This window comes from Falco biarmicus, chromosome 7 (genome assembly GCF_023638135.1).
Source record: "Falco biarmicus isolate bFalBia1 chromosome 7, bFalBia1.pri, whole genome shotgun sequence".
Taxonomy (NCBI): domain Eukaryota; kingdom Metazoa; phylum Chordata; class Aves; order Falconiformes; family Falconidae; genus Falco; species Falco biarmicus.
Genome location: NC_079294.1, coordinates 25057912 through 25068513, shown reverse-complemented (window position 1 = coordinate 25068513; position 10602 = coordinate 25057912). Strand labels below are relative to the sequence as shown.

Here is a 10602-nt window from a genome sequence, read left to right as displayed (position 1 = left end):
GTACTTTGTATAGTGAGATAACCACAAGGCACTGTAAATCCTGAGTTAGGAGCGCAAGTGCACGTTTGGATTTTTGAGTAAACAGACTAATGATAAAAAATATCTTTAAAAAATTCCAGCTATTTTTCCTATATATATATCTTCATATAGTAAATTAGCATGGTGATACCACCATCTGCTCCTAAGCAGTACTATAATATAAATGTTAAACAATAATATTTTTTAAAGTTTGTGAGATCAAAGTTTGCATCTTTAGTCAGTATTTTATACAAAAATAACTGAACTTTATCCAAAAACAATTACTGTGTCTCACTGAGGAATCTATAAAAGCCAAAGAACCATCAATAAAATAATCAAACCCTCTTAAAAAGTAAATAGTAAAATAGTTGTAAAAAAGAAAACAGAACAAACAGCCCTGCTCCCTTTTTCAGCAACTGTCATAAGTCTCCATATTCATATTCATTCCAAAATACTACTTTATATAAAAACTTGTTTACTTTGGCTTTCTCACTTATAAACAGCACTCTAAGACCAAAATAAACTGAAGACCCTTCTTTGCATTTGTTTCTGCTTTCATCTTGCATAACAACTGGTAAATGCACCACTGGAATGCCTCTTGGAAACTCCCATCAGACATGGTGTTTATTAAACTCCACTCAGCACCGTTAACAGGGAGTGTAAAAACGATCATTTCAGACTTCCCTGTACCTCTGCAGGCCTGAAACGGAAGCTGCCTCCTTGCAGATACACACCATCACAAAGCCAGCACTAAATGTGTTTTACATTTAGAGTTCCTCTGAATCATTGCTTTCCAAGACCTCCGGTGGCAAGGAGTCACCTAAACTGTTCTCTGGATCAATAGTGAAGCCCTGGCTTTTTAACGTTTTATGAGCATTCATGAACTTCTGGAGGTACTTAGAGGTATATAGCCAGTGATGCTTCAGGACATCCTCCATCTCATAGCATTTGGACTGCCTGGCATTCATTTTTCGGAACCTCCTAAACAATTTGTTTCCAGACTCATTTCCTTCACTTGCCCAGGCCCCAATGGACCCATCTCTTTCAATGATTTCAGGAACATGAGCAAGGGTTTTGTGGAAATAATTTGTAATCTTGCCCTCATATCTGTACTTGAACTTTGTAGACAGAAGCTCAGCAAAACGCTGTGAATTGTAGCTATACTGGCACAGCAATTCTGGACACTCCTTAGCAGGGCATGAGGATCGCCACACTGGCTTCATCTTCAGATAAAGGTCCATTAGCTCTTTTAGGGCTTCATGCCTTTCCTCACACTTTATTAATTCACATACTGCCTCTACTGTCTCTTTGGACATGAGCTTTCTAGCAAAATTTCCACTCATCCTCATCATAGGCTTCAAGTTCATCTTCTTCCTGAGGTGTTTGTCAAGCGTCAACTGCCACCTCTTCCTCTCCTCTTTAGACACATCAGGATTCTTGTAAACTTCACCAATCTCCATCTGGAATATCCTGTAGAATTCTGTTGCATTGCCAATGTCACAGTGCAACGCATCTATGGAGGGAACGGTCTCAATGAAAGGTTTGGCTGAAACACCCTTCACTCTGTCACGGAGCTCATCAACAGATTCATGATATGGGTTGGACCTCCATATTTCATATCGCTCCAGATTTTCAGCATGGCTCCTGGTTATGGAGTGGAAGACCAAATTCTGGGACGCCTCCAGGCGGGTTGCATCGCACAGGGTACAAATGTACGTGGAACCTGAGGCCTCCAGCCCTTCCACTTCCCGCACGAGTTTCTCATCATATCCTGTACCCCTAAAGATGAATTTGAATGTTCTCAGGATTCCTCCCATTTCAAGTAGCAGTTCACTGGTTTTCATAGCCTCTCTTTCTGCTATGAGGGGACTCAGGATTGCCGTCAGAGTTTCATGATCAGATTCATCAGCCAGCATAAGGCACAAGGGCTTGCAACACAACTCTGAATTGGGTTTTACTTCTTCAAAGATCCTCTTACTTTCATTCCCTTGTGCTATAGCAATGTTCATGACTGTGAAAGAAAAGCGAACGGCCTTCTCTGGGACAGCAGGCCCACCTCCGTGCTTCTCGCTGACATCTCCCATTCCATCACAGGACTCTTTTACTACCACAGTGAAGGGACCATTCAAATAGTCATCCACATTTTTTGCTTTCATGCCTTCCAAAATCTCCTCCTCCATGTCCTTTAAGGCACAAACCAGGGCTGCATCATATCGAAATCTCTTTGCAATTGTGTCTACTGGGTAGTCATCAATTGAGTGTGGCAATCCTGATAGTCCATCTATAATTCCCACTTCTGTGTTAGTGGATACATTTTTCAAGGGAGGTTTCCACTCAAATGGATGATAACCTGGTAGAAGGGCTTTCTCAGCAGTGCGAAGAGCGTGCAAAGGCTGGAAGATCTGTCTCCCAGTGACAGCTTTTACTGTTCTATACATTTTATGATATTGGCTACAGCTGAGAAACGTGTTGACTCGGATTGCCAGGCAGACAGCAGGGTGAAGTCCAGATCCCCTCCCTTGCATTATAGCCTCCAATTCGTCTGCTTGTCTGTGTTCATTTTTTGCTCTTAAAGCTAGCAGGAACAATGTCATGCATACAGCCTTTATATCACCGCCTTCTTCTTTCTCAGCAAAAGCCTTGACTTGACGTTTCAGTTCTCTCAGACGATGTTTCTGAGCTCTCCTGGTCAGAGACAGGAGATGCTGCCTTGGGCGGCCACCTTTATTTATATGGCTGTAGAGCCCTCTGTCTTTCATCTCCTTGTGGCTGGAGAGGTGTTGGCTATATTTTCCATGCAAGATCTCTTCATCACATTCCTTTACAGGGCATCTTATACTCAGGTTATCAAGGATGTTCAGGAAGGATTTCACTGGGGTTACCAGATCAGTAGGGAAGCAAGGATACCAGCAGGATGGGCAATAGCTGCCCATAGCCTTGATACATTTAAGGATGCAAGTTCTGCAAAACAAGTGTCTACATGTTGTTTCCACTGGATCTGCCAGAATATGCTCACAGACCTGGCAAGAAATGGATTTAATGAAATCTACTGGGTAATCAACTGCAAGCAGCTTGGTGCTGAGATGTATAGTCTTGCAATTGACAATCTCTTTCATTAAACTTTTGTTGTTTATCTGTGCTTGGTTCTTTACAGCTCTGTTTATTCGAGCACATTCTGCAACGGTCTTCATACGTTTGCCATGCTGTGCGCTGGATGGCTGACTTTTTCTCTTGACTCCACACTTGGTAGTGTGGCACACATCACAGTTTGGGGAGTGGGGTTGCCAATCCATTGTGCTGTTCCTTGGAAAGTATACTTCACATAGAGTATTACTGAATTTTCTATGGATAATACTCCAGCAATTGTGACAAAATCGAGTGGGATGGATAGTATCAACATCTCCTCGCACATCAATTTTGAAAACCTTAGCGATAAGATCTGGCCAAGAGGTTGCTTTTTTCTCTTTCTTTCTCAGAAGCCACAGAGTTTCATCATCCACTGGTCCGTGCACTGGATGACTCCTCCTGTAACAATCAGTTTTAAATGAAACTCCACAGATGCGGCAAAGTTGCTTCAGATTGTTCTGATGAGCTTTATTGTCTTCTGTTTTCATGTCGTTGGCATGTTTCTCAAGTGCCTGCCTACTGCCTATTAACTCCATCTTTTCTCCTCTTAGCACTGCTTCATCTTTATGCAGTATGATTTCTTTGTTTGTAGAAGTGACCTCTTCTGCCTGGGCTTTGTTTGTGTGCTGGCTGTCATCAGAAGGTGTTTTTTCAAATGTTCTCACTTTAAACAGCTTGAATTTCCATTCAGAAAATTTTGTATATGGATGTTGAATTTCTTCAGGCAGGTCCATTTGTGATGCTACTGACATCTGCAGTCTGGGAGAAACCAGATCACCTGAGAAAGAGAAAGAAGCTGTAAATTAGCTTATCTTCCAAAATTAATAATAACACCATGGCTTCTAATAGAACAGTCCTAATCACTTTAACTGAGAAATGCTGTGAAAGTGAATTCCTTGTCCCAAGACACCTACTGAATTGAGAGGCCCAGATGTGGCCACTCGGTATCTCGGATAAGTACTCAGATTGGTGTCTGAAAGATAGACTTTTGTCTGTCTCATGCTATATTATCTAAATCAGCCAGACCACTGCTCTCACACCACTTGTTAGTCCTTGATCTGACCTGAAGTGTCTAATACATACCATTCTACATGGGCCGAGCAGCACATACTACTTGAACCCAGTGTAGGCTTTATTCAGGCCCCAGATTTGTAAGGTACTTTAGCACATGCTTAATGAATGTGAGTAGCTTCATTAAAGCAGGAGGAGTGTATCCTCTGTTGATGCAAAGCACTATAGTCCCCTGGATCTTAAAGGAGATACGGCAATTTATACTGGCTGCAGATTTGGTCTGGAGACAATATTTATACATTGTAATTTAGTCGTCTTGTTCAATTCCCTTGCTGAGAACCCTCTCTGTAAGGTTCACTGGTAGTGGAAAGCTGAAAATGTCTTCAAATTTGACCCCAATTTTAGTTTTTCATAAAGATGCAGCTAAAAGTAATATCAATGTGGTCGCATGGAAATATGGTGTTGTATAAAAATAAATACAGAACTTTCACCTCAAACACTGAAACTTTTTGCTACTGCATATGACTTAGAACACAAAATTGTGTAGAAACAGTAACAAAAGTGACTAACTTATTTTTCATTAGCTGGCTATGAGAAGTGCCCCAAGTAAACAGTACAGAGAAGACTCATGTATGTTTTCTGATTTATTTATTTTTTTATTGATCTGGTTGGTGTGAGTTCTAAAAATGAGGAAAACTATACATTAAGACTATACACTAGAAATAGAAATTACATGCATATGGCTGTGGTTTCTTTAACTGATTATATCACCACTTCACAATTCACATAACTTGCTAGAAATCTCAGTTTAGTATCTATTCAGAAGGTGTCCTTCATAAGAAATACATCTAAGTCATGGTCTAAAGTGATGATGCTCAGGGTGTGTCTGTGACTATTTCATGTATAACCTTTCAATAAAGCATAATTTCAGTACGGTCTTCCAGAGCCTGTTGGGGAAGGACTGCATGCTTTGAATAAGTTCCAGATTCAGAATGATGTATCAGTCTGCTAAGCTCTTTCCTTAAGAGCTGTGTTTAACTTCAAAATTGTTCATTAGGCCTTGGCAACTAAAATTTACATTTGTTTTCTTCCCAGCTTCTCTTCATTTCAACCCACTGAGAGCAAGCTGCCCATACCACTGTCTCCATCTGCCTGCATTGCTCCGTCCAGCTGCCTATACTGCTAAATATCTCTGTCTGCACTGTGGACCCCTGCTGTCCATCACCGATCCAGCCTGGCAACATGCCTGCTTATATTCTGCTGTTCATAGATCTGTGATGTGCAGCTGTGCCCAGATGTATTCAGAGCATTACTACTGACTCAATTTCTTGGCTGCATCCTGTGACAGACTTGGTAAAATTATCCACTAAGCAATAACCCGTTTGCCCCTGAAGAGTCTTGTGTTCCTATTACCTGCAGAATAATTGAATAGCTGGTTGCCCTATACTGCCTGCAGATCCTTTTCTTCTACGTAACACCCTATGCAATTTTGTGTAACATCACCATCTCCAGCAGAACCTTCAGAATCTCTGAAACCCTGAGCAATGCCTTCTCAGGGCAGTATCTAAGTCATTGTGAAGAATCAGCCAGCACCACTACATTTAGAGCAAAATATTTAATACTTTGTCAACTCTTCTAACCCTTTGACTAAGTGCCACCGTAGTGCCGTACTTGTCCCCAAACCCATGACCTAACTCTTGCTATTAATCACCAACTCCAATGAATCAGACAGGGTTTACCCGTGCTAAAGAAAAGTTCAGGTGTTCTTTTCTTTTTTTCTTTTTCATTGAACATGCCCTGGAAGAAATGAATGACAGAGAAGCCCTCTCAGGTCATTCGACTTTTGCCTCCTGCAGTAGATAATTGCTCCCAACAGGCTACTCATCAAATGCTTCAAATCGCCTAGCTCCCAGACAGTGAAGATTTCAGCAGCTCTCTTGGGAAAGCTAGAAATATTCCCAGTGCTAGGAATAATTCCTGCTACTTGTGCTAAATTTGACTGTGTTCTGTTATTCTAGCTGGAGGTCACAATGAACAATCTTTCTTCTCCCTGCCTACCCCACCCAGATTCCTAGGGAGTGAACCCCAGGCGTGAACCCCCAGCCATGGTTATTTAATCTACTCTGACAGCTGTGTTCAGTATCACCTCTTTTCATCTTGAAAAGGGAAAAGAAATCTCTTTTCTTCCCAGGTCACAGTATTTCATACATTTCTGAAGATGAGCAAGATCGCAATACTTTCAGTCACATCAAGGAAGACCTTGCTTTATAGATAGTCTCACCAAAATGAACAGAACAACCTCTGTGAGGGAAGCACACATAAAATAAAATCATTGACCTGCACATTAAACCAGGAAAAGGAACCAACACTTGGATATCCTACAAGCATCTGGGATGCTGTCATTAGTACAGCCAGCCTACCTTTAGCTCACTGTCAGTTTGTAGAGCTGCTGCTATGTCTGCGCAGTTTGCTCCAAATGTCAAGCTTGCTTGCTCTCTCTCCTGTGTGCTCTCGCTCTTTCTGTGTTCCCTCTGCTTTTTAAAGACACTGCAGTGCTGTTTATCTGACTTATCCCTGTCCCTCCGACCTCCCAGTACCACCCTGGTGCTAACCACAGGTTACTTCAACTAAACACAATGCAGAACTCTCAAATCCAGGTGGCACCTGGCAATTTATGAGGCTTAACCACAAAATTTATATAAACAAGGTCTTCTTGTGTGAGACTCCTGGGCTCTGAGATAAGTGTGCAGACTCTCTGAGGAGCACCTGCACTGTTTTTTAATACAAACTTTTGCTTATGGCTTTCTTCTTTATAGTTTCAGAGCTGGTTTCTTCACTGTTAACTCTCAGAGAGGGGAACCTGGTGTCTGCTGACACCACTGTTTCACATTGAAGCTGTTTCATTGAAGGCCAATGGCCCGCTTCCTCAGGTCAACAGCAGCCAAGCATCTGGGGTTTGGGTGAATTGACAATGGGGACCTCAGAATGTCCTTACTTCTGATGTCAATATATAATTTTCAAGGATATTTCCTCTTTGGTGATGTACGTCCAGGGTCTTGAAGGCCCTGGGCAGGGAGGACAAATCAACAACATAAAAGCTAGCTATATGCATATTGAGTAACTGAGAGATACTACACCAGCCCTAGGCCACAGGTGGCCACAAACAGTGAGCAGTAGTCTCTCCTTTCTGGAGAAACCCAGTGGAATACCCATGCTTAGTTTCCACGGAGCAGCTGTCTAAAAAACTGACTCAAAGTGGAAAGAAACCAAATTCTGTCACACAACAGCATGCTGAAAGTTTTCAGCCTCCACACGTAACATTGTGCAAAAATTCTAGCAATCCATCAAGTCCTTCCAAATGTGAACATAACTTCACACTCCAGAAATAGGAATTTGCAATAGCAACATAACTCCATAAACACCTACCCAAGCATTTCCCTTTCTCATGAGACTTTCTGATCCTACGGGACTCAAATCCATTTCTGACTTGCACACTCTTCCCTGACAAGGTGGCTATGAGGGAGGCCACTGTGCTTCTCTGCAGCTCAGGATCTCCCAGTTAATGCAGCTCCTACCTGATGGCATCTGATGGCAGCCAGAGGGAAAGTCCGCAAAAGGTGTGATATTTGGCGTTCGCTATAGCTAAAAGAGGTGAGAGGATTCCCTCTCTGTCATCCACTCTGATCTTACAATGCTTCCAGTTCTTAGAATCATAGAATCATTTAGGTTGGAAAAGACCCTTAAGATCAGCGAGTCCAACCATAAACCTAACACTGCTGACTCCACCACTAAACCCTGTCCCTAAGCACTAGTCTACACGTCTTTTAAATACCTCCAGGGAGGGTGACTCAACCACTTCCCTGGGCAGCCTGTTCCAATGCTTGACAACCCTTTTGGTGAAGAAATTCCCAATATCCAGTGCAAACCTCCCCTGGTGCAACTTGAGGCTGTTTCCTCTCATCCTATCACTTGCTGCTGGGGAAAAAGGAGCAATAAAGGTCTCCCATGAGCCTCCTTTTCTCCAGCCTGAACAACCTCAGTTCCCTCAGCTGCTCATCATAGGACCTGTTTTCTGGATCCTTCAGCAGCTTCAGTGCTCTTCTTCAGACATGCCCCAGCACCCCAATGTCTTTCTTGCAGCGAGGAGCCCAGAACTGAACATAGGATTTGAGGTGCAGCCCCACCAGTGCCCAGTACAGGGGGACAATCACTCCCTAGTCCTGCTGGCCACACTGCTTTGGACACAAGCCAGGATGCTGTTGGCCTTCTTGGCCACCTGGGCACACTACTGGCCCATGTTCAGCCGCCCATCAGCCAGCACCCCCAGGTCCTTTTCCACCAGACAGCTTTCCAGCCACTGTTCCACAAGCCATCCTTGTAAAGTGATGTCTTGGAGAAGTGGTTAGTCCTGACTCTGCGTGCCACACAGTTCCTCAGTAATCAAGTGTAATGATTCATGCCAAAGCAAGTACTGCATGGGGAAAGTAAACAAAGTCTGGGGCCAAACCCTGATACCTTTGCTCAGATTCTGACTCATGCAAACCCTAATATGAAATAAATCCCAGTCAGAAATGACCGAGCGGGAGTGTCAGAATAAAGTGGAACAGAAATCACAGAGGTCATTCCAGGCCAAGGCAGCGTGCGACAAGGCTGTCACAGCTGAGGCATTTATAGACCTCTGAGAACATTAGATGGCTGGGTCCTGAGCAGAGCTCTTTCACTGTCCCTGTTTTGCCTGGACGTCCTAACAACCTGCCTATTTTTACTGTTAATTCCCTAGCATTTAGAAAGATCTTTTAAAAAATGTATCAGATCGGGCTGCAATACCAGGTATCAATCAAAATCACTCTCTGCAGTCACGTACTAGTTTCCTCCCTTACTTGAAATGGCAGACACAGCTCCCTGACAAAATGCATTGTTAGTATCGAGGGATTGGGGGCTCTTTAAGAATTAGTTTAGCAGATCTGGCCCTCTGGGGTGCTTATTCAAAACTTCACCCCGGTAGTGGCTACCTGCCCTGGTCCCCTGGGAGCCTGAGCTCCCGTGCAAAGGGCACTGTACAGGCAGCAGTTTGGTTATCAAAGGAGCCACATGAGCATACATAAGCCTAGTCAAGTGCTTTACTTCCAAAGTACTCAGGAAATCACCCTGTAAAAATATTGTCTTGTAGGGATACTGCAGGCAACTAAAGGTTTTGATTGATCTTGAATTGCTACAGCTTTGGGTGCGTTTTTTGTCGGTATGAGCATAATTGCTCGACAGTTTGAGCTGCACAGACCCAGCGCTGGAAATGTGTTCCTGTGCAACTGGCTCCACCAAGTGGACGAAAGCGGTTTTGTAGGGTTTCTGTTACAGCGCGGCCGTTAATACATGACTACGGGCCTAAGTTTCCCCAAAACCATATAGATTTGGAAACCTCTCTGAATATAAGCATTTCATTTATTCTATTGGAATAAAAACTCCAGATAATTTCCTTGAATTCTCAAGTAAAACAGGCTGGACATCAGTGCCCTGGGTACCTTACAGGTTACTACAAATAATATTTTTCAGCCATAGACAAATCCCTACCTAAGGGTATCTGTTTTACAACCCTATGTAATGATAATTTTTCTCATTTTACAGTTAAATAAAGTAACACACAGTTTTTTCACTTGCCAGGAGAAAAACGATTGCTCTGAACTTCAGCCGGTTGTCCAGGAAAGGGGCCACAAAGGGTTTTTTTATTTATTTGTTTTTAATACAATTATTCCTTTATTGTGGTACACTGGAGCCCCTACCTGATGACCCGGCTATCACTCTCTTCTAACTCTTAGCTTCCTGGGAGCTCCTATCAAAACCTCTGAGTGTGTTTTGGACAAACGGAGCGCTGGGAGCGGTGCGGGAGGGCTCGGCGCTGGGCGGGAGCGGCGCGGGCCGGGGGCGCTGGAAGGCACCGGGAAGCGGCGGCCCCGCAACGCCCCGCTTACACCACCACCCCCGAGCGCTTGGGAGCGGGCTTCGTTGGCTTTAAATATACGTTTGTCGGAGATCCTCGCCAAGAGAACTCACTGATGCAAACAACCAAATTCCCCTGGTTCGTTTGGAAGGAAACGAAGCTGCCTTCGGGTTCGACTGTCCCGGTCTTTCGCGTCCCTACAAACCGCCCGTTGCCGCAGGCCAGCGGGAAAGGCCGGCCCCAGCGCTCCCCGGGGGTGGCAGCGCCCCTTCCCTTCCCGCACCAGTGCCTCTGGCTCAGGGGAGGCCTAGACAGGGCGTTATTTGTATGAAGTATGTGGTTTACGCCGAGAAATGGCTGTTTTGCGAACCCCAGCCCCCCCGCCGCAGCTTCCAGTGCCTCGTTTTTAACCGCACTCACAGCGGAGCTGAGAGCGAATTTAGCCCAGCATCTGCAGCACGGCGCGCAGACTGGCGCGGCAGCAAAATTCCCTGCGGACACACACGCTGGCG

General features: G+C 44.1%; 1 protein-coding gene across 1 annotated transcript; it reads right to left on the bottom strand.

Annotated features, from left to right (window-relative positions):
• Positions 1-383: 383 nt before the first annotated feature.
• Positions 384-3916, bottom strand: RAG1 (recombination activating 1). The gene has a single exon (XM_056347850.1). It carries the CDS (start codon positions 3894-3896, stop codon positions 786-788), a length of 3111 nt encoding a protein of 1036 aa, XP_056203825.1. The 5' UTR covers positions 3897-3916; the 3' UTR covers positions 384-785.
• Between the last annotated feature and the right edge of the window lie 6686 nt (positions 3917-10602).

What these genes read in the sequence shown, in the direction of transcription:
- RAG1 (XM_056347850.1), bottom strand. Translation starts at nt 3,896, where the DNA reads ATGTCAGTAGCATCACAAATGGACCTGCCTGAAGAAATTCAACATCCA.